The sequence below is a fragment of the Eublepharis macularius genome, chromosome 3 (assembly GCF_028583425.1).
Source record: "Eublepharis macularius isolate TG4126 chromosome 3, MPM_Emac_v1.0, whole genome shotgun sequence".
Classification (NCBI taxonomy): Eukaryota; Metazoa; Chordata; class Lepidosauria; order Squamata; family Eublepharidae; genus Eublepharis; species Eublepharis macularius.
The window spans coordinates 45,280,583-45,305,541 of record NC_072792.1 but is presented as its reverse complement, the minus strand read 5'-3'; the positions used below and the strand labels follow the sequence as shown (position 1 = coordinate 45,305,541).

Genomic DNA, 24,959 nt, shown 5'->3' with positions numbered 1-24,959 from the left:
CTGCCCAGAGACTTGGAGTGCTGTAACCCACAGTTACTTCAATCTCGGCCTACTCAAATGGCACAGTTAAGTGAAACTAAAATTTGCTACTTATTGTCTAAGCAAGATTTCAGTTTATGCTAGGTATGGGGGAAGAAAGCTTGATTAGGCATACAGATTTTAAGACAATGCTGCTTCTGATATAACAATTAAATTCACCTAATTACCTTTTGAAGAGCATATAACCTATTCTGTCCTAACTTTCTCATTGTATCAGTGTACCTATTCCAAGAAACATCCCCCAAACAGTTTCAGGTGAGTAGCCATATCAGTCTGCAGTGGAAGAGCAAGATTTGGGTCCTGTAGCACCTTACATATATGGCACTGAGTCCAGTAGCACCTTTAAGACTAACCAACTTTATTGTAGCATAAGCTTTCAAGAACCACAGCTCTCTTCGTCAGATGCAAGAGAACTGTGGTTCCCAAAAGCTTATGCTACAATAAAGTTGGTTAGTCTTAAAGGTGCTACTGGACTCTTTACTATTTTGCGACTACTGATTAACACAGCTAACTCTTCTGGATATATGGCACTGAATCTCTACCTCTGGCCATTGGAAATTATATTCAGTAACCCCCTATGGCTCATGTTTCTGATGAAAGGAGCTTGAATCTCAAAAGCTTATACTTGGGGAAATCTCATTGGTCTTTAAGGCATTATTAAACTCATATCTAGCATCCCCCCCCCCCAAAACACTTTGCCTAATGACTTGTCCTGTATATTTGTGTAAAACTGATTATCACTTGCTGGCGTGCAAAGACTGCAAGAAAGAACGTAAGCACTTCTTCATATCAATGGGTAGTCATTTGAAAATGACTGGAAGAACGAAGCCTGGTCAATTAGCATTCCGTTGTATGCCTGTATTGGCTGATGCCAGCTACTCAGGAAAAATGCCTGAAAAGAGTGCAGAGCAACCTTAAAATATAGTTGCCTGATCTCTGGCTCAGCTTCAAACCATCAATGTCAATTCCTCGACCAACCTCATTTCTTCATAAAACACTGAGCAACTACTGTTCGGTAGGATCAGACATTCCTGGATGCTACAGGATTCCTGGATCACAACAGTCTCACTTCTACAGCAGATACTGAGACTACTTACTAACGGTAAAACTGGGTGTCACAGATATGGCCAGGAATATAGGGGAACAGAAGGAAGCAAAATGATGAGTGGTTATATGACTTCCCACACAGGCTCCTATTTGATTGTTAGTTACTTTCCCACCAAGGAAAGTTCAAGGAAACACAGTGAAGGTGAAGTTTATAATACTAAATCATAAAAAACCCAACAAACATGAGAAGACAGCACCAATAAACAGAAAAAGTCTCAAAGGCCTCTGTTACTAATCATTATCTTCTCACCTATCAAGAATCTGTTAATCTGAGACAAGGTTCTCTCTTTGCATCACTCAATAAGGAGAAAGAAAAAAGTCTGTACTTACCAGACTTCGATACTGGCCCTGAAAAAGTTTTGAAGTTCTGCTATGTAAAGACTGGGATCCCAAGGAATCAAATGACTTTATTCGGTGAGATGATGGTCTTGCACACACAGAGTCACTTCCTAGCCCAATGTCTGAAAAGGCAACCACAAATGACACTGGTATTTCAGAAAGGCATACATACATAAGTGCATGCTAGAGACAAACATTTAAATGCGTTTTCCTAAAAAACTGCAAGTATACTTCTCTCCCCCTAAAAGAGGCACCCCTACGTTGTTACAGTGCTTAAACATTAGCTGGAATGACAAAATTTGACAATCAGATAGCCAACAGATTGACTATTGGACATTTATATGTCACTGCCCTGGTAAATCAACTCCCAAAATAGTCAGCCTGGAGGTGTTTTGCCATCTTCCGGGCATGGAGCAGGGGTCATTGGGGATGTGGGGGGGGGGGAGGTAGTTATGAATTTCCTGCGGTGTGATGGGGGTTGGACTAGACGACCCTGGAAATCCCCTCCAACTCTATGATTCTATAAGGTATTTCCATATCACTCAGAAATCTGTTAACATGTAGCCCAGGGCATTCCAAGTGCCAGCAAAAGCTGGGAAAACTGGAGAGTTCTACATTAACATGCAAAACCAAATGAAAGATAGGAAATGAATATTCCCGCTCCCACCCACCCACCCCCGGTCATGAATGGCGTTGCCCTCACTTTCTTATCTGACTCAGCCAGTCAGGTACCACTTTCTTTACTTAAAAATGTGCACTCAGACCAGAGTGAGGTAGGAGGAGAAAAAGGACGGCAAAGCAAGGAATGAGACAGATTAAAATCTTTCTGCTCAGTTGCTGCAGGCAACAGAATCACAGAAAACTTTCAATGGAACACAAACCAAATTAAAAACAAGAAATAAGGAAGAAGCAGTGATAATACAAAATGCTTTCAATGTTCTTAGCATTCAAGCAAAACACAGGCCTATTGAATGAAACCCTTTCAAGCCTCAAATGAGTAATGTACAAAACACTACGTACCTGCTGTTACTTTATTTAGAGCAACTAAGGAGCTGAGCACCTTGTTGAAGTTTTGTCCTTGATAAAGATCATTTGCGTCGAAGGTCTGGAAAAGGAAGGAAAACACATCAAGTGAAAAGTCACTCTACAAAGAACAAGTAAAATACAGTTTAACAAAATAAGACTGCCATTTTAAAAAAATATCAAAAGCTTTACCATCAATTTCATAAAACGGCCCCCGAAGATGGTTCAAAACCAGAGGCTGATGCAAACTGAGTATGCTCACCTCCCAGTTTGGGTTGGTGGTCATGGTGTTGCAGACGGCATATACAATTCTATTTCAGCTGTGCTGTCGAGCAATCAGATAGCTTTAAGACCCATTCAAAGAGCTGGTGATAACTTTAAGGCCTGAACAGTTTTGGGCCCAAGTACAGTAATACTGCTTGTAAAGCTGTTTGTTATTATTTATTATTGTTATTATTTTATACCCCATTAGGCCCCCCATCAGGGCCATCAAGACAGCTAATAGATTAAAAACATCTATAATAAAGTAATACACAAATATAATACACATATACACAAAATAAATAAAAACAAAATGTATAGCACTCTTCATCTTCAGTGGGAGAGGAGGATTGGATGGAGATTCCACAATATGACTGGCCCAGCTGGAAGTAAATACAGCCGGCTCCAAAGTGAAATGATAACACATCAAAAATAGATGGGACTGCCACTTCCTAACTACACTGTAGATCCATGGAAGTCCTGCACAGCTGAGGAACTGGGGGTCAGGAGGAGCTGTGGGGCTGACAGGTGGCCACAAGCTGCTCTCCTAGGCACAGAAAGTGACCTGAACAGATTTGCCAGGATGCTCCAGCAAAGGAGCCTAGCAGAAGCAATCAGATGATGGTTGCCAAGTCCCCCAGTTGCCATAATGGTGATTGTGTGAACAGATCTCCATTAGAACCAATGTTATCAATATCTCTGATAGAGCTGTTTCACTTGGCATTCTGTTTTCAGGAACATAATCACAGTGTTAATAGAAGCATTACTAGCTTTACACGGGTTCCCACCTGCCCCTGCTTGCTCTTAGATGTGCAGGACAAAATCTGTTCTACCTCCTTTCTTTTACACAGGCAAGGTAATTAAGGGCTCAAAGCCTTCTCTGTTTTGGCACCCACTTTATGGCAGACTTTTCCAACACAGGTCCACCTGGCTCCTTTATGGACGTTACTTAAAAAGGAGATCTGGGCAGGCACAGAGGAGGCTAAGTACTTGCCCTGCACTTTGCTGGTGGATTGTTTTATTATTATGTTGGCTGCCTTAATTACAGTTTTTATTATTATTTTTCTTGTTTTTCTATGTATACCACTTGAATTGTTTGCCGCAAAGAACTGTGTACTAGAAATATAACTCCTCCCACTGCCATTTTCTTACTTCCTGCAGGTTTATGTTAAAATAGCTACAGCAAATTCATACAGTCGGTTACTATGCAAGTTTACTGAGAAGAAAGCCCCATTGAACTCAGTTGGATCCATTTAAACCTTAAAAATCCAGGCAATACCTTAGGCAATCCTATGTATACATATTTGCAACTGACTTGCACAGGATTTGGCTGTAAATAATATTTATGACATAAACTACATGGAATTCATGTTAAAAGTCACCTGCAAGTTTCTCTTCCTCATTTTATCTCACCTAACAACATCCATAAATGCCACAAATACCATAAAGGAGACTCAGATACATTTGTGTGAAAGATTCCCACCCATGCCTGCACATGGGGGGCAGACAGGGGAGGAAGCTCATGAAGGCTCCTCTGTTGCTGTCCTCCTGCACACGCCAAAAGGGGAAAAAAAGAACAAAGCACCAAAAGCAAAAGCAAAGTGGAGAGGGAAATTTCCCCTCTTTATTTACTTAATTCATACCCCACATTTCTTCCCAGTAGTGATCCAAAGTGGCTTACATCATTCTCCTCTCCTTTATTTTATCCTCACAACAACCTTGCGAGGTAGGTTAGGCAGAGAGTGTATGACTGGCCAGAGGTCACCCAACAAGCTTCCATGGCAGAGTAGGGATTCAAATCTGAGTTGCCCAGATCCTAGTCCAACATTCTAACCAGTTTGGTGTAGTAGTTAAGAGCATGGGACTCTAATCTGGAGAACCAGGTTTGATTCTTCACTCCTCCACTTGAAGCCAGCTGGGTGACCTTGGGTCAGTCACAGCTTCTAGGAGCTCTCTCAGCCCCACCCACCTCACAGGGTGTTTGTTGTTGTGGAGATAATAATAACACCGTAAACCGCTCTGAGTGAGTGTTAAGTCATCCTGAAGGGCGGTATATAAGTCAAATGTTGTTGTTGTAACCACGACACCACAGTGGCTTTCATTAGCATGTTCTAACGGCAAAAATGCAGAGATGCTATAAAGGAGGGTCACAATGTAATACATTTTAACTGTGCCTTAACTCTGTTTTTAACTTTTATTTTTTGATATTTTACATTGTAAGCCACCTTGAGCACCTTGGGAGGAATGGCAGCTACTAAATATTTAAAATAAATAAAATAACAGTAATTTGGAGTTATAATGATCCAGCTTCCATGTATAGGTGAGTTGTACTAGAGACAGGCTACACCTTATATTGTGCCATGGGGCAATGTCTCTACGTTTTCTGAGGAGCAAATTAAGCAAAGATACAGAGGCCCTCCAAGTAATTGTAGCTCAAATGGTCCAAAACATATTTTCAAAAGTATGCATAATTATGATGATAATTAAAATGACATTTAATTTTCAGAAAGGACAGTTTTTCACATATATGGCAAGATGCTAAGCTATCAAAAATATTTATTCATCAAGAAATGAAGCCAACAGATTGTACTTTTTATTTAAAAAATCAGCATCCAAGATAATTAAAGCACAAGGCGATCTGAAAATCCATGGATTTTCACTGCAAATACCCATTTTCTATGGAAAAGGAAGTGTTACGCATATACAGAACTCTTAAATCAACATTTTTCTCTGACTTTCTGAAATGTGAATTGTACTCAGGATAGGTTAAGCATTAGTAAATCTTGCAATGTCACCCAGACTAGAACATTCATCTTTTACATATGGGACCTTCCTGATTTCACCATCAGCAAAATTTCCAAGACTTATCTACATAGAAAGGTCCCCCCCCCCCCCCCAAATACATGGATATGTAATTCAGTGTATGGTGAGGCACACTGAAAATTAAAACTTTGGAGAAGGAGGTACTATAGGGAGACTGGTATCCCAATCACTGCTAGGTAGCAAATTTCACAATTCTGCACACAAACAGGAAATTCAAAATTGGGTAACCACCCAACGAAGACCAGGGTTGCAGAGGCAGGCAAAGGCAAACCGCCTCTGTTAGTCTCTTGCCACGAAAACCGCACCAGGGATTGCCATAAGTCAGCTATGACTTCAGGGCACCACCACAGTGAGGACAAAGATTCTTAAATTTCCTGAAAAAACACGCTGAGCATTCAAAGTCCCCTCATTTTTAATAAGTCTTTAAAAGCTGTATGCTCTTTTTAAGTAAAAAAGAATAAGGATATTGTGCTCCCAATCAAACACTTTTCAAAAACTCTTCAAAGTAAGACAAGGACAGAGTTTCCAGCAAGTAGGGACAGATCTTTCATCTTGCACAAGGCTACTCAAATACCCACCAGTAGAAAACCTGTCACACGGACGTGCTAATTGCTTTAAGTACTTTTAAAACAGTGAATTCATGGGTGCAAAAGAATCTGCATTTGCAACAGAAATAGGATTGAGGCTCACCTTCATTGTGGATTCTCACACAGCAAAAGCAGTCCACAAAACCAGTATGTTAAAAGAACTCAGGACAAACAGGATGTTAAGTGTCTTATGTTTCCTGTCAAGCTGAGAGTAAGAGGGATAATGGAAGTAAACTGATTGGCTCATCCCAACATCACATCATCTCTATACGTACCTAGTCTATATTAATCAACAGGAAGCCTAACAATGGGATGTGGGGAAGGGGAGGGGAACAGTGTACATGCAACACTTTTTCTATCACTAGGACCTCTCTGGAGCTTAAGATTGCTAACTATTAAATGATTTATTCCCCCAAACCCACAAAAGGTTCCTAAGGCAGCTTCCAACAATACAGAATGAAACCAATTAAAACAACCACAATAAAAAGCCATAAAATTCATTAAAAAGCTGCTAAGAACAATAATGAAAGGCCTTTTTTTAAAAAAAAAAAGCCAAACCAGAGTCAATAAAATGGCAATAGACGAGATCAGTCAAAAGGAAGACAGGAAAAGCAAAAGCAATTAAGTATCTGTGGGAACCTGTAGCTAAAGCTATACAGTCTTGGCACCAAGCAAATCTCAGCAAGATTAATAAATGTCAGAGGGGAGAGAACAATAAACCACTGGAGGTACAAAAGCAACTAAGAGCCCAAGGACTGTGAACTACAGTGTATGGTACTACAGAAGTCCCAGAAAAAGATGCAGGTCAAGAATTTTTTCCATTAAAAAATCCCCGTGTTGTATTTTACCATGAAAAAAAATCTATTTATATGGAATCATTGTTTTATAAAATTAATAATAATTTTAAAATGCTACTGCCCATACTGTATTAGGCAAGTTTGGGAGTTTCAAATTTATAATTAATATTTTAGAAATGCTTATCCCAACGAATTGTTAAGGAGAGTTCATGCATGTTTTACTGCATTTTTTACAAGTCAAATGTAAAGCAAAACTAAAATTTGTGTGCTTCTCCCGGCACATGGTGAAAGGATACCAGAATCACCAATCTGATATGAACATGTAATCCAAGTGACAAGAAGAGAGAGCCTCAGGAAGCTGTGCGGCTGAAAGCTAAAATTCTGTTTCCAGTGCCTTTGTTTCTTTACTTAAATGTAAAAATATTAAGGATTGTCTTAATAATATTGTATTATTTCAATAAATAATGGGTTGGAGCCAGTGCAAGAATTCCTGATTAGCCCATCTTCTCCTCTCCCCCCCCCCCCCCCGGCAGCCATTTCCAACCTTGGGAAAGAGGCATTAGGTTGCCCACTTCCCCTTCCACACTGAAGCCTGGCTATTCATCCAAGTGGGTCCTGCATCTGTGGGAAAGAAGCTTGCCCAGGTTCAGAAGTGGCTCCTGGGGAGAAAGGGAAGTCAGGAAAACCCACAGCTGTCCGTTATCTCTGTTTATTGATCATAGGATCCAGCTCATAATTTCTACATTAAACTTTAAATCTGAACATTTAAGCTGTACTTGACCTGTTTCTCTTCCCTAAAAATACTTCCATTTAAGTTTTTTTGGATTTTGTTGTTGGGAGATAATGAACCTGAGGTACTTCTTACATTTTTTTTTACTAAATATCATTCAAAATAAACATGCTAGATCAGATTACACACACACCATATCAAAGGCACCAGAAAATGTTCCAGTTCTAGTCTTTGTGGAAAGGATGGATATCACTGCAGACACCAAGAAGGCAAGTTGAACTGTTGTGTTAGGAACCAACCACCTTCCTCCAAACAACGTGAGCAGATGAGAAGAACAGTATCATCTAGCCTGCTTAATAAAGTTAAGGCAATGAGAGAGCCTCAACTCTGTAACCTTCCCCTACACAAAGATACAGGTCATGCCCATCAGCTATGAGGAACTTATTCCCACAGATGTGGCAATATTTAAACATAGGTCACTGCATCACCAGTGTACATGACAACACGTAACTGAAGAAATAAAAACAAGGACCATCCTTGCTAACTAAAGGGAAAGATAGTTTGAAGTGGGGAGAGAAAGATGAAAACTCAAGGAGACTATTCTTTGGGAAGAGAATGCACTGAACAGCAACTTATGCAACAGACAGAAAAGAACTGTGAAGGAAGGTACTTGATGATCCCCGAGGAGCACATGTGGAGGGACAAACCTCTCCTCTGAAGGGATTTGAGCACATCCAAATGCTAATTCCACACAAGCACATAACTCATAAATGGAACCGCACAGAGACCATGAAAAATAGTGACCAGCAATACACAACATCATAAACCATTTGTTCTTGAACATTCCTATCAATCACCAAAGAAAGAAAGAAACGCACCTCTTAAAATCATAGCAATGTAAATTGGGATGAAACAAAATTTTTTTACACAAGTGTGAAAACTGACACAACATGCAAAAAGCAGTTGATTCACAATTCCAGAAAGATGGGCTGCAGAACAAGACCCCACATGAAGCACGAGTCTTCCAATGAAAAGCAAATACCTCCTGGAAACCTTCTGGACAGATACATTCTACAACTCTGAGTGACAACTGCTAACCACGGTTGGGGAATATGGAAACACAAGTGGCTCCGTTAGACTAATTCAGTGTAAAGGACTTTAACATGCCTTAGGACTTTAAGACTTTAACATGCGTTAGTATCAGTATTCAGTTTATATAAATAGTATACAGCAGTTATAAAAAATAAGTCCACAGTACACCCAAAATATAACTAGGCCATAGCAATCTTGTTACACTAAAGACCAATTCACACAGTCATTTGATTGCTTTTTTTTAAATACGGCCAAGGCATCACAAGTTGATATTTTTGGCACAGCGACCAGTCTCACAAATCTTTCAGGCTGAGTCAATGTTTGAAATAATACTAGGATGAGCACTGGTAGTGTCACATTATGTCATGCTCATAAGATCAGTGGGCATGCCAAAATCTTCTATATTTTGTGGCCAAAATCATATTATATGCACAGGAGATCCAAAAATAGATAAGAGTTCAGCAGTAGCTGACTCCTAGCAATGGAATATAAGTGGCAGATATCAGACTGTCCAGTGCTGAAGTGCTGAAGCATTCAACAGAAAATACTTTAGCATCCTCACCAAACTACAAATCCCAGGACTATTTGGGAGCAAGCCACAAGAGATACCAGCTGTTACAGACATGTAGTACAGATACGCCCTTAGCCTTCTACAAACTTGTCAACCATTTAACCTCCCTGGTGCCAGCATTCAAACTGGCACTCATATTTGAAGTCAGTTAGCAGAGACTTGCCGGACTGATTACAAAAAACACAGCTGCTTCCATCTCAGATTTTTATTTTATTCTTCGGAATTCCATCTCAACACTTCATGCTTTTGACAACAATCCATCTTATGAAGAAGGTTCCCTGACACCAGATTACTAAATTCAATGCAGCAGGCCATCACAAGACATACACAGGCCTTACTGTTTCATCTGAAAATGTCAACAATATTATTAAGAATGCAAAGAAACGGCACTTTAAACACAATACAATATGTAAGCAGGTGCTTCTGGGTGTTTTTTCTGTCACACTATTACTCTTCAATAATCTAATTATACGAGTTTATATTTTATTTATAACTTCAAAATGTATTGTGTCTGGGCTTCAAATATTTCAGACTTCTCTGAAACCCTGATAATACAACATTTCCCCAGAAAAAGTGAATGGCTGGCTGGTAGATCTGTTATTCTACCCGGTGATTGTTTGTTTAAAAAAATAAATAAAATTTTCAACTAACCATTTTAAGAGTAGTATCTTGATATATAAAGTTAATCCCAAGCAAGAAGATGAACAAGCTGCCAGTAGTTTTAAAACAATATATACTGCTTAATCAAATAAACCTGGGTAAATGCTGCATTATTTATCGTACCTAATCAGCCAGCTCGATTCAGTTTCAAAGATAGGACACTGTAGACTTTACTCCCTTAATACAATTAAGCCATTTTATCAAACCAAAGTTCCATTCACTTTTCCCCAAAAGAACAGGTAGGGCTTTCACCTTGAGTAAATAATGATCGAGGTGCAATTGTCTCACATTTCTACTTGTTCATATAGGCCTGTTTCAACAAGTTTGCAGCAAAGCTACAGTCACAGGTAGTGTTCTCGTATAGAAGCATGGCAGGTACAATTGATCAAATGAGCAAAACCTAGTAGCCGCCTTTGAGGTTACTACATTTATACTGGGGGAGGGAGGGACTAACAAATTTGCCTGGAATTAGTGCTTGACAGCTTTCAACATATAGCAGGCATTACTTTAATTAATCCAAGGCAAAGTTGGCAAGCATTGTTCTAAGTAGCAGCACAGAAAAAAAAGGGGGGGGGAGACAATTCATCATTAACAAGTTGACTATGAGTCAGCAAGCTAGCATAATTGCCCCAAAAGAAGACTACTCCGTGGCTGGATGAACTAACAAAAGAGTTACATAGGAGGAAGGTACTTCTTTTCTAATCTATATTAGTGAGTGCTTTATGGAGGTTCTGTGTTCAGCTTTACTTTCCCGCCTCCATCGAGGCACAGAGAAGAATCCAAACAGCAGCAACAAAAAGGATCTGAAGCGTGTGCGTGTTGGTGGGGGGGGGGGGCTTTCAAAGATTGAAGAAGTTGAGAAAGGAACCTAACAGAGTAGGAGCCTGGGATTGGTTAGGGCTTCTGAAAGCAATAACGGAGGTCTAAGACTATAATCATATGAATGTTTACTTGGGAGTAAACCCCAGTGAAGTCAGGGGGTTAAGTTTTTGTAAGGCTGGGCTACATCATTATATTAACTTTAATAATGCTTAAAATGAAGTGTTAGAAGCTTGCCGGACATCCAAGTATCTTTGTTTCTGGCCAGACTGGAAGCCTGGATCTTACCAGGCAGTTTTAAAGGAAAATGAGCAGACAGGATTCTGCCTCTTTCAGCGAAGCTGCAATCCTAAACACACTTATCTAGAAGTACAGCTCTCTGAATACAGTAGGACTTGCTTCTAAGTAAATATGCATAAGAGTGAGCTGCAAGGGAAAAGGTTACAGTTTCATTTTTTTTAAAGTAGAATGTTTAAGAAAAGAGGCAAAATTCTGCAGGTCTTCCACCATAATTAATGGTCCACGGTTACAGCCTTGGAATATGACAACAGTATTAAAATACCAGAAGGGTAGGGATAAGCAACAAGCTAGTGAAACAATCTCCATCAGCAAGGGGGACTTTAAGGTTAGGTTAGATAGACAGCTGGTTAAACTGGCTACAATCGATTTAAGCCACAAAGCGGGAGAACTGAATGAAGAACTTCATACACTTTCAGCGGTATATTCAGGAATACAGAGCAGCGGAAATGGGGGTTGCATAGAACTTAAAAAAATAATAAGATTTTGCTGAATTCCAGCCTCATGATTGGTAACAATAACCCATGACATCCCTTCTACCAGTTGCACATCATGAATATTTGACACACGCCTGCAGATCAGCTAAAAATTAATCTAAAATCAACTCCTTTAGTCCTTGATTTTATCAAGCTGCTATTGATGAACTACTGGCCACATGAAGAGGGATGCTACAACAAAATACCACACGGTATTCGTTACACTTGTGTCAGAACTCAGTCAGATATGATCACAGCCTAACATTCAATAATCTATCCATAATAAGGCCATTTCAGAGACAACAGCGGAAATTGCATTTTCCAAATATTTACTCAGTCATCCAGCACAGCTGAATTTCTGCCACAAACTGCACACTCTAAAGAGGGATGCTGCTCCTTGATCAGCCTCATGAAGGAACAGGCTTCTCATATTAGTCTTTAACCACTAGAGTGCTGCCCCAATCTGCCTACGTCAACAGGTCTCTGACAAAAGTTCTGGAGAATGGCTGGGGTACACCACCTGGAGAACATTATTTTTTTATTATTATTATCTTATTCAGTTTTCATCCCACCCTCCTCACAAGCGGGCTCAGGGCAGGTTACATCAAAAATGAGATACAAGTTAAAATCCAGCTAAAAACATACAATCATAAAATACAGATTTCAATCCTCCAGATGACAGTATTCACCAAACAACAATCCCCCTACCTTCACAGTGGGGGAGAGAGGGGAAAGGAGGGGCAACACTCCAACAGGAGACTGGAGGGGAGGCTCAGCAGATAGCATAAAAATGGCCTCAACCAGATGCCTGGCGGAACATTTCCGTCTTACAGGTCTGCCAAAAAGACAGGTCTTGGCAGGCCCGCATGTCAGCAGACAGAGAGTTCCACCAGGTGGAAGCCAGGACTGAAAAGGCCCTGGCTGTGGTCGAGGCCAGTAGAGCCTCCCTGGGGACGGGGACCTCCAGCAGATGTTTATCTGCAGATCTATGTGCTCTCCGAGGTACATACAGGGTACATAAATTGACAAAACCTTGTCTTGAAGAATGATCTTAAAGAGAAAAAGAGCAAGGAGATCTCTATCATGCAAGTGAACATACCAACAATAGGCAACAAATAAAAAGAACTGCAACTGAGACATATGCAACAAATGGAAGCGCTAGAACAACTTATAAAGTGTGCGTAACTCATCCCATTAGCCACTGTGCCTATTCCATTCTACTGATACTGTAAGGTGCAACAACCAACCACTTCAGGTAACAGCCACCCTCTCTACTGACTTCAGAGAGTGAGTAACGCTTCATTAAGTGTGCTTCAAGATAAAGGCTTTTGCACCCATCAGGCATGCTAAATCAACATAACACACACCTGCAAGTTCCAAGAGGAGAATGAAAATCCACATACTAGTCAAGACTAGCATGACCTATGCACGTAGCATATGTCAGATCTGTGACTGTGGTACTCCAATACCTAGGCGAGTTGATAACTCTTCAGTCTTTCCCTCACCACTTCCTTTTTAATACCACTGTCAGTGAGAGAAGCAGCTGTCTTGACACAAAATTACACTGGTAACAATACGGTTTTGATATGTACGTACGTTCTTTTTAAATAGGATATATGTGAAATGTGTAAAACGTACACAGCATATTCTTAATCTGCCCCACTCCACTGCTCTCCAATCAGATGGAATAAAGAATGGGAGGAAGGAATTAAGTGCAAGGAAAGGATCAAGTACTGTACTGCTGGAGCAAATGGGCAGAACAGATCATTTGCAGGGCAGGACAGAAACACAAAATCTAGATACACCCCACCTAGGGTTGCCTGCTCTAGGCTGGGAAATTCCTGGAGATTTGGGGGTGGAGTTTATGGAGGGCAGAGTTTAGGGAGGGAGCTCAGCAGAGATGTGATGCCATATAGTCTACCCTCTGAGGCTGACATTTTTTCTAAGTGATCTCTGTAGCCTGGAGATCAGTCGTAATTCCGTGTTGGCAACCTTGTCCCCATCCCACCCTCTGAGGAATATTTAGGGAAAGCTAGCTTGGTTTAAATAACAAAATACCAATTTAAATAATGTGAAATGGAATTTAATACACCTGACAATTTAAAGTCAGCGTGGCAAATGGCCTGTTTAAATAACTGATTTAACCCAAGCTTCAAACTTTCTAATTCATCTACTTCCTGAACAAGCATACATAATAAGTGCCTGCTATAAACATTAAAACATATCAATAAGCAACTAAGTAAAGGGTTTATTCTACCTAGCAGCCTAATTCCAAACCTCTGACCATACATGCCTTTTGCATTCAGTCATATTCAGGGTCCATACATTCTGAAGGCAATGGGCTTAGACTGGAGTAACTCTGCTTAGGACTGCACTGTTAGCTTACTAGCCAGTCATAATATGCAGTCATCACTAATATCTCTGCTGCTCCAAGTCTTATGCACTTCAGGAACAGGGCTGGGAGGAAGAGAAAGACTATACCGCATTGGACTTTGAAGAGCAAGAATTGCAGTGTCAACTGTGTTTGCCCCAGATTACATGAAATGTCTCTCTTCCCACTCCAGAGTTGTGGCAGGGATGGGGGGGAGGGATTCCATACTGAACAAAGGCCCTCAACAAAAAGGGACAGTTACTCTCAGGAAGTGGATTGGTAGAGGCTTAAATACAGTATATAAGCAACTGTGTAATATGTAAAATCTTGGACTGAAAAAAGTCTGTAATAATAATGAATCCTTTTATGCAAAAAAGCAAGCTTTAACTTGCTAAGTTTCATAAAAAGATTCTGTATAGAATCTATATTATATTCAACAATTAAGTTAAACCATTTAATTGACATTTGAAAAATGCATTCATTTATACTGTGCATTTCTCCCCAGTGTGGAGCCAAAATAGCTCACATAGTTCTCCTATCCTCCCTTTATCCTCACAACAGCTCTTTGAGGCAGGCTAGGCTGAAGACTGTATGACTGGCCCACCAGGATAGAGTGGGGATGGAAACCTGGGTTCTTCAGGATTATTATAGTATAATGTATCATTCCTGTAATTCTTTTGCTGGTCTAGGACTGTAATAATAAATTTGATTTGATATAGTATAATGCTCTTAAGTATTACACCACAATTTTTAAAAATCTAATTTCATTTTCTTAAAATAATTGGGTTTTTTTAATCTACTCTGACTTACTAGTCATATAATAAAATGCCAGCCTCTTAACAAACCGAGTTGTATGCATGCTTAACTGAAAGCAAATAAGGAAGATTATTTCTTGGAGGAGGAGCCATACTTGGGATTCTAAAGACAGAAGCATTATATAGTATTTGCAACCATATAAATGAGTGACCAAAAACAAAGCCCAACAAAGAAAACAGAGGCATAAAAATAAACACGATGTGCTTGCTAAATGCCTTCGTGGGTTAAAAAAAAATCATGGCATTAGACTTTAGGAAAGAGACAAAACCTGGGAATAAACAAAACAAAACACAGATTCGTTTATACTGCAAGGTACTCCTTCAATCAGAGCGTCCTCATCGGCCATGAGTCCAGATTTTAACTCTCAGCCACCTTTCGAGAAACTCCCATTATATATACCCCTCCGATCCCAAATTTCTCCCCTCCTCAGGTCCTCACCTCCAGGCGAAGGGTGGCGCCGCAAGCCCGAAGGAACTCGCGGATATTGCTCAGGCACTCGCTCTCGGTGCGGGGCTCCGGGTAAACCTGCAAAAGAGAAAGAAGCAGCGGTTCAGTCAGGGCCGGCCGGCCAGGTGGGTGGGTCGAGAGCGGGGAAAGGAGGCAGCCGGCGGAGAGCGCCGGGCGCCCGGCTCTTACAATCACATCCCCCTTCTCCTCTCTTCTTCCCGCGGAGAGCTTCGCTCACAGGCAGCCTCGGATTGGCTTTGCCCGTGACTGGAGAGCTGAACCGGGAAGTAAACACGGCGGCAGGAAATGGCGTGTGAGCGGGGGTGGGCGACGAGGGGAGGCCTCGTCCACCCCAGGGCGCTTTTCCCTTCTTCCTACACCGATGCTGAGGGATGGGTGGCTGTGGGATCCTCTGGCAGCCACCCCACAATGGAAGGGAGGCTGTGGGAAAACCGCCTTTTTTTTTCTTGGTGCTGTCCCCTCTTCTTCCCGGCCCGAATTCTTTAAACAACAGCACATGCCAGGCAAGAATTGAGAAAGCTGCACCTGCTGAATTTCTGCTATTTATTTAAGGCACGGGAGACTTGTCAGAGAGAAGTGGCAGTGTTGTTCCCACCCTCACAAAAAGGAATGGGGTTGGGCTAAGTGCAACCCCTCCCCATGGTTTCTCATCTTAACCTACTGAATTTGCAAAACTGGCTTCAGTATGATTTGATTTGCTTAAGTAACACATGCTAATTTTTTTAAACCAGAAAACCTGGTAAGTCCTAATATCACATTTGCAAGGTTTCTCTGTAAATAATTTTTGGAGTGCTGGAAGATGCAATGGGAAACTTGTCCCTTTTCAAACCCGCACAATTTTCGGTGCGTTGATATACACTGATTCCCATCTACTGCTAGAGCAAGTGAAAAAAGTCAAAAGCATATCTCAGATGTCCACAGTAAATAAGTAGTGCAGAAATGTCTATCGAGGAAAATATATTTAAAAGAATGAAACCAAATGAACTTCAGAATATATTAAATACCTTTAAAAGAATGAAGCCAAGCAGATATTGGAATACTCTGAAACTGAATGCATTTCTGGGGCTATTTGGAAGCAAGGGTCCTACCTACATTATGTATGTAATGTATACGCAAAGCACCTCCTTGCATGCAGAAAATCCCTGGTTCTATTCCTGTCATTTCTAGTTAAAAAAGGATCTCAGGTAGTGAGTACTTAGAACATGTTTGCCTACTCATCTGTTGATGTCAAGTTTGAAACTGCCAAGATCGCCTATATTGTACTGGAACAGCATTTATTCACTATTACATTTACGAAACGATTAATCTTCAGAAATGGAAGATTTTCCACAGAAAAAAAAGCACAAGATGTTTTTCCTGTGGAAGTATCTCTGCTATCCAGGCAGACAACTATTTTGCCACATAGGAGAGCAGCTTGGTCAACAAACCAATAGAACACATGGCAAAACAGTCTCATGTATCACTTCAGGCTGCATTTGGGTGATTCTGTATTTAAATCCTTCCTTGGTGAAATGCACTTAAAAAATAAGCAGGTCAAAGAAGGCTAGATTAGAAAACATCTTCCAGACATCTAGCTTTTTATATTTTATGTTTTTTAAATATGGGGGAACAGTCAACCATGCAAACCTCTCCACCTGCAATCAGAGTTGATATAGTTCAGGAACAGTCTGTCATCTGATCTTATTTATTTATTTACATTATTTGTAGTTCACCTTTCTCACTGAGACTCAAGGTGGATTACACAGTGTAGGTCAATACAAACTACAGGATGGGGCATCCATTAAGCAATGTAATAGGATTAGGTTTTCAGAAATCTAAACCAAACAGAAATCTGAAACAAAGCATAACTATTAACACGTCATTCTAAATGATGCAGAAATCACCTAGTATGATCATATATACAGCAACAGATTGTATACTATACACAGTAGTATAGTCTGAACTATTCCATTATAGTATACCCCTGTAAAAATGCTCTCCTGAATAATTTTGTTTTGTATAATTTGCAGAAAGCCAGGAGAATGGGAGCCTTCTTGTCCTTTTCAGGTAGGTCATTCCATAAGGTGGGGACCACTACAGAGAATGCACATCTATGGGCAGCTGTTGATTTTTCCCACTTGCAGGATAGTGCCTGCAGAAGGCTCTATTCAGATGAGTGAAACTGTCATGGGCAAAACTTAAGGTGAGGGCCATTCTTGCAGATATTAGAGACCACAGCCATGAAGGGCTTTGTATATGATAGCCAGGTCCTTGAATTAAACCTAGGGTTGCCAGTTCCCCACTGGGGTGGAAGACCTCCCATTGCCTGCCAGTGCTCTAGTGGAAGAAAAACAAAGTACAAAATTGCCTCCAGTGCAAAGGCATTATATCACTTCCAGCAAATGTCTAGAAGTGATGTCACACTGCTCTAGGAATCACTAAAAACGCAAAGGTTTAACCTTAGATTTTTAAAAAAACATTGATCTTCCCCAGCATCAATTTTAGGTAATGTTGAGAGACAGTGACTGGCCCAAGCAAGTCCACAGTGACCTTCAAAGTTGGGAAGAGAATTTAATCAGGATTTCCCATGTCCAAGTCCACCTTTAGCCCACACTTGCACAATTTATGACCCACAAAACAAAATGTATCCCCACCAATTGTGACAGGACATCAGGAGGCAGATAAACCCACTTTTTTCCTACCTATTTGGCCCTACAAAATTTTTTGTCACAATAATGGATTGACAGGTGCAAGTTTGCTTTAGTCACTCACTCTGGCTCAAAGTCCAGCAGAATTCCTCTGATGTAAAGATTTCAAAATAGTCTACACTGGAGGGCAGCTAACAGGTGAAATATGGCTGCCCATCAGGCCCACTAGGACGCTGGACCTTCAGGAACAAACCTAATTCCCTAGTCCCTGAGTTACCAGGAGAGCTGGTGTTAAAATTAATTGGATGCACTAATGTTCATAGGGCCAGTTTTCAGAGAATTAACATTGTAAATAACCAGTGGATGTTCACCATTATTCCATGAACAGACCAAACACAGCTTGTCCTGCACAGATTATTCCTGTCAGGAGTGCACATAAATCTCCACAGGAGTCCGTAGATATAGTAGCTATTGTCAGAGAAAGAGACCATATGTGTATAAATGTGCAGGCTCTGCCTTCTGTCCGAAAGGTAAAGAGCTTCCGAACAACAGTCTCAGAGGAGCCATCCAGCCGCAGCTTAATGACTGCTAGGAAAGCAAAATCTCTCTCTAGATGCACAGGTCAGTGACACAGGAACAACCTGCTATCATACTCTGTGGCTCAGTACTTAATAATTTACCCAGCAAAACAACAAATGTTTCTTCACCTGATCTCCCGCTCCCCCTGGTTGCTCCTCTACTTCTGATTACAGTACAGTTTATAATTTGTTAAAACCAAAAAAAATCAGACTCCATGTTCACAACAGTGTGTGCGCACATACACATACACACACCCTTAGAGAAAAGTTGGGACAAAAATCAAATCAATAAATAAATTCAAACTCACCCAAGCTGCTAGTACCTGAAGGGGAAAAGATACCTATATTCTATCTGCCTACTAGAGTTAACTGCAGCTCGGGGTGGATTTTTTTTTAATTTAGGGGAGATCAATCCTTCTGCCATGCCCTTAGTCTAAAATTGGGGTCCTTGCAGCTGCTTTTTAGCAATACAGCAAGCATCAGGAGATCCAATCAGAGGTTTCCCAGTCATTAATCTCTTAAGAACTCTTGACACCATACTTTCATCCAGGATCTTGCAAACAATAGCAAGTAGAAACAGAGAAACATTCAGATGGAAAGGACTGCAAGGGTCATCTAGCCCCACCCACTGCACAATGTAGGAAATTCACAGCTATCCCCCCTCACCTCCCTCAGTGACCCCTACTCTATGCCCAGAAGGCAAAAAAACCTTCAGGATCCTTGGCCAATATGGCCTAGAGGAAAATTTCTTCCTGACCTCAAAGTGGCAGTTGGCATTTACCCCGGGCACATAAGAAGGGTCAAGAAAGCCAAGAATTGGCTCATTCCTTCATGTTCTCCCTCTCTTGATCTTTGTACATTCATATTAAGTTAGAGAATCATCATAGCTGTCAGATAACCATCTAGCCTCTTAAATACCTCCAAGGAAGGAGAGCCCACCACTTCTCGAGGAAGCCTGTTCCACTGAGGAACCGCTCTAACCGTCAGGAAGCTCTTCCTAATGTTTAGCCAAAAACACTTTTGCTTTCATTTTAACCCGCTGATTCGGGTCCAACCCCCTGGCACCGTAGAACACAACTCTGCTCCGTCCTCTATGTGAAAACCCTTCAAATACTTGAAGAGGGCTATCATATCAGTTGCCTTCTCTCCAGGCTAAACATCATGCCCAGCTCCTTCAACCTTTCCTCACGGGACTTGGTCTCCAGACCCCTCACCATCTTCATTACCCTCCCTTTGGTCACGTTCCAGCTTGTCAACATCATTCTTAAACTGCCATGCCCAAAACTGTACACAGTGCTCCAAATGAGATCTGGACACTATACTTCTGTTGATACAGCCTAAAATCACATTTGCCTTTTTAGCTACGGCATCACACTGCTGACTCATGTTCAGCAAATGATCAACTACGACCCCTAGATCCTTTTCACATGTACTACTGCCAAGACAGGTCTCCCCCACCCTATAAGTGTGCCTTTGATTTTTCCTACCTAAATGCAGAACTTTATATATATATATATATATATATATCTATCGAAATTCATTTTGTTAGTTTTAGCCCCGTTTTCCAGCCTATTGCTAATTGCTGTCTGTATAGCAAGCAAACATTTGAAGCTTTCCTGGACATGCAGATGCAGTGTTGAAAAAAAGGTTTGTATGCAGCTTTTTGTCTTGCAATGAAGGTATTAGAGGCACAAAATCTATTCTAAAAATGTACTGATATCCTAATAGCTGGGTTTTGTAGAAATGAAGGGATATCACATTTCCATACAGAAATGCAAAGCTCTGTGAATGACTGAGAACAGTCACCAAAGAAATATGACTTAAACATTCTCAAATTCCTTGTACCTGTGAACAGGATTTATCACCACAGTATAAACTGGTGAAAAAATGTTTTAAATCTCAATTGTGTTAATAAGCTCTTAGACGAGTAGCTGAAATAGTTTGTCTTGTGCCTGGAAAAGGTGAGAGAGGATAACATGGACATTTTTTCACAAAATGATATTGTGAAGCCCAACCTTGATGTATGTTTTCCTTCCCCCCTCTCCTCTCAAACGAATAATTCCCACAGAATGAACTGAATCAATGGATTGGGATTTGTCCTGTGAAATGCCACAGTGTTCTATTATCTGCTGCCATGCTCCTCAATATACGAGACTGTCCAGATTTTCAGGGTTGGGTGTCATTAAGATGCAGATGACACCCAGCTCTGTATTTCATTATCTAAGCCTCCAGATGCATCTGCCGCAGCTCTGAATTAGTGTTTTGAGGTTGTGGTCAGGTGGCGAAGGCAGCTCAATCTGGATCCAAACAAAACAGAAGTGATGCTGGTCTGGCAGGATATTTTAGAGGGACTGGATTCACTTGTAGTGGATGGAACGGAGTTGGTATTTGCAGAGTGGGTTAATAGCTTATGACTTTTATGGTGAGCTCATGGACCCAGCCTTTCTGCTTGAAAAGTAACTGGTGTAATGCTCAAGAGTGCTGTCTATCAGCTGCATTTGGTTTTCCAACTCACTGCTTTCTTAGGCTCTCTAGACGTACAGGTTTTTAAAGAGTTGGGTCCAGGTTCCCCAGACCCAACACAGGTTCCCAGCAGCACACAGCAGCTATGGGGAATGGCTGTTAAAAGATTAAGGAGAACCCAAATGGCTTCAGAATGCCTCCATGGGGGGAGGAAGGGCTCCCGCTTCCCTCCTCAAGCCATTTCCCCATGTTGAAATAGCACAGAGGGAGGGTATTTCCCCGTTTTTACTGCTCCACATGCACAGAAAATCCACACTGTACAGCAAAAACAGAGACACCCACCCACCCTGCTCACTATTTTGGAAAATGGCTTAAGGGGGCATGCAGGAACCCTCCCTCTGTAGTGCCGTTCTGAGGCCATTTGAGCTCTCCTTTATTTTAACAGCCATTCCAAACAGCCACACAGCAGCTGTGGGAACCTGAGTTGGGTCTGGGGGACCTGGACTGAACTATTTTAAAAAAGCCCATTTCATTAAATTCTCAAACTCGAGAGGCCTTGAAGAATACATGTCCAGAGAGACTCTTTTAGACTCAGCTGATCTGGCCGCACTGATCCATGCTTTTGTAACCTCATGGCTGGATTCCCGTAATGCAGTCTACGCTGGGCTGCTCTTGAAGACAACCTGGAATCTGCAGCTCATTCAGAATACAAAAGCCAGTTATTATCAGGGATAGCTGACAGGAACATGTCTCGCCTCTCCTTAAAAAGCTACATTGGCTGCCAGTCCGTTTACAAGCCCAGTTCAAGGTGTTGGTTATGACCTTTAAAGCCCTCTTTATAGGCAAAGATCCACGTATCTAAAAAGAACCGTCTTTCCCCCATATGTCCCTGTGCACCAGTTACAGTGCTCAGGCTGCCACCTACTGGCTGTTCCTACTGGCATCGAACAGAGCCCATGCCTTCTCATTGTAGCCCCCATTTGCAGAACAGGCACCCACAGGAGGTGGGGGGGGGCATCTTTGGAAATTTTCAGGGGATACTGGAAGGCCATTTTATCTGCCAGAGCTTTTTACCTCTGAGCCTCTCCATAATGCGTAGTTTGGATCAGGAGGCATGCTAGGCCTGTACATTCCAGGGAACTGTTCGCTTTCAGGACGTTCCTAGCTGTGTTAGCCTGCTCCAGCCAAAATCAGTCTTCTTGTGACACCTCAAGAAACTGACAAATGTACTGGGACAAAAGCTTTTTGTGAACCCAAGCCCATTTTGTTAAATTCTTAAACCCAAAGGCCTTGAAGAATACAACTCACTGGGCCCACACTAGCTTTCTACACACATAAATTTTCTCTCTGGAGAGATCTTTTATAGCTGCAGACGGGGTGGGGACGGGGGGGACCTCCTAATTGTCTGCCAAAGCCATTCTGGCAGCTTCTTACAAGGAATGTCTATTTTTGTCAAAAGTCCAATGGACTAGTTCAGAATAGACAGTGGCACCTCAGAGTCTTCTTACAAAACAACCACGAGTGGAACAGAAACCTGACTCTACACATTTGTTTATTTTACTTGCATCTTGCTCTCAGAGTGACATCTATAATTTCCATGTGGTCTCCATTCAAGCAGCTTACAAGACCTTTAGCAAAAACTCAGCAGGATCAGTGCTGAAATGTGCTTTTTTTAGAGACCATTCTCTAGAACATTTTCAAAAGTTCTATGGAATTCAACAATACATAATTTCATGTGTATAAATTCATTCATTTATATTCTGTCTTTCAAACACAATCGTTTCTATTTTCTTTTTAATGAGAAGAAGAAAGGAGAGAGCAGATTCAAAGAGAGAGGGGGGGCACAAAATTTAAGAGTGAAAAGGAGCATTTTAACTGCCATGGGAATACTGCCAAAAAACAGCATCCCAAAGCAGAGTTCTGCCCCGCTTCTTCCAAAACATACAGGAACACTGATCTTCTAGTGTGCCATTTTCCTTGCTTTTTCCTTGGCCGTGACAGTTACAAATGTGAAGGGGAAGGCAGGAAAACAAAACAGGTGATGATGTCACAAGACAGGCAAATATTCCTGTGTATTATGAAAAACTGTTACATGTGATTCTACCTACAAACAGCCACATGTAGTAAAAAATTAAAAACTAATCCCATGAAAGGTAGGTCCCAGGTGTTTAAAGGTCTGAAAACTTCAAAGGTTTGAACACATACTACTGTAAGACTGACTACCTGACCAGCGACGCCATCTTTCTGTCCGCCACGCCCCCAACCCTGCCGCAGCAGGCACCATCTTCAGGCCCTGCAGCACCACCTTTGGCAGTACCTCAGCTGCAAGTGCCTCTACAGGGCCCCAGGCCTCTTCCACTTTTAGGCCAGCAGCAGCCGGCACCCAGGCACAGCCCTGGGGAACAACCTGCAGCCACCCAGCTGACTCACCCTCTTCCTATAGTTGCCCAGACAGCTCAACCTCAGCCAGGTCCACAGGAGATTGCCAGCAGTTCGAACTGGACAGGCACAGGCCAGTTAGGGAGGCCGGGTAGAGATCAGGAGAGGAGCCAGGGAGGTGGAGCAAGGACAGGCCTTTAAAGTCAGGTTTCTGAGAAGGCCAAGGAGAGGCAGCAAGACCATGCTGTCACTCCCAGGGCAGAAGATGGAACAAGGTGGTACAACCCCCTTCCCTGCACATCTGAGGCCGGAGGACGTCTGCCTGGAGAACTGGCAGGATGGCAGGCCATCGTGTGGGGGTGCCAGTGAGGGAGGAGCCTCACACTACTGTAATCCTCAACAACATCCTCTCAAAAACCTTGCAAAATAAGTAAGTTTGGGCCAGCCTTACAAGGACTATGAGAGAACTGGCCTGATGTACCTTCCTAGGCATGAAAAGGGTGCCACCACCAATAAAGCCCTTCTAAGTAAGTCCTTCACTCATCTTCCTGTCTTTAGAGGTTGAGGCACTTACAGGAAGATCTCACCATAATATGGGGTATGAACAAGAGTTCCCTGAGACTGTGTGCTCAGGGAACTCTTGTGTACAGACTGTGTTCTGACTGTGTACTCAGAACAGTCAAGTGCTTTAAAAGGTAATACTTGCACACATAGAATAACTGGAAGCCATGAAATTCTCAAATGAAGACAATAATAACAAAGGTTCTTTGCTTTTGTTTTGAAGTTATGTTCAGTTTGTAAAATGGTTGATCTGATTCCAATCTGACAGAAAAGCCCGTGTAGAAAATAGACTCATTAACATGCATTTTGAATTCTATCACCTCAAAACAGAATTTTTATGAAGTGTTGCTGTAATATGATATGTGGCTAAAGCAAAGCAACAGTTTTTAAGCCAAACTGCCAGTGGGGAAATGGTGGCACATAGGGTTACCAACTTCAAGCTGGAAAATTCCTGGAGATTTGGGAGAAGAGCATGGGGAGTGCAGAGTTTGGGAAGAGAGCTCAGCAAGAATGGGATGCCATAGAGTTCACCCTCCAAAGCTGCCATTTTGTCCAGGAAAAACTGATCTCCATCGTCTGAAGTTTAGTTATATTTCAGGGAGAACTCAAGCCCCCAGCTGGAGGTTGGCAAACCTATTAGACTGAGCCTTAGAATTTTGAAAAGGCAAACCCAACCACATCTCTCCAATTTTTTAAAAAAAGGTCCAAAACCCTAAAAATGTGCTTTCGTTATCTGCTCTACCTTCCACTTACAATTAAAATTAAATAAATTAATAATAAAATAAATAAAATCAAAATATGTGAAAACCTGTTGTGCATTTCTGTTAACTTAGCAGCCCGAGGACCAATGGACATCTCTTGATCGAACACTGGATGCCTTAGCTCATCAGATAGCCCTCGCTAGGGCTCACAGAATATGTGCCATAGGTAAGTATTGTACATGCCTCCTTCCATCTTATTTTTATCAACTGACCGTCCCTAAATATCAGAGGGTTTTTTCCTTTTGGCTAGGTTAAATACTTTCCCCTCTGTTGTTTTTTTGTGTAGATTCCAGGGAGTAGCTTACTCAGACAAA

The 24,959-nt window shown here is 41.5% G+C and overlaps 1 protein-coding gene across 1 annotated transcript in view; it reads right to left on the bottom strand.

Moving 5' to 3' along the window:
* ARHGEF7 (Rho guanine nucleotide exchange factor 7) overlaps positions 1-24,959 on the bottom strand; it is a 125,334-nt gene that overhangs the window by 88,530 nt on the left and 11,845 nt on the right. Inside the window, exons 2-4 of the mRNA XM_054973483.1 lie at positions 15,247-15,333; positions 2,506-2,590; positions 1,477-1,607 (exon numbers count right to left, since the gene is read on the bottom strand). Coding sequence (XP_054829458.1) covers positions 1,477-1,607; positions 2,506-2,590; positions 15,247-15,333 — 303 coding nt within the window. The remainder of the gene's footprint in view (positions 1-1,476; positions 1,608-2,505; positions 2,591-15,246; positions 15,334-24,959) is intronic.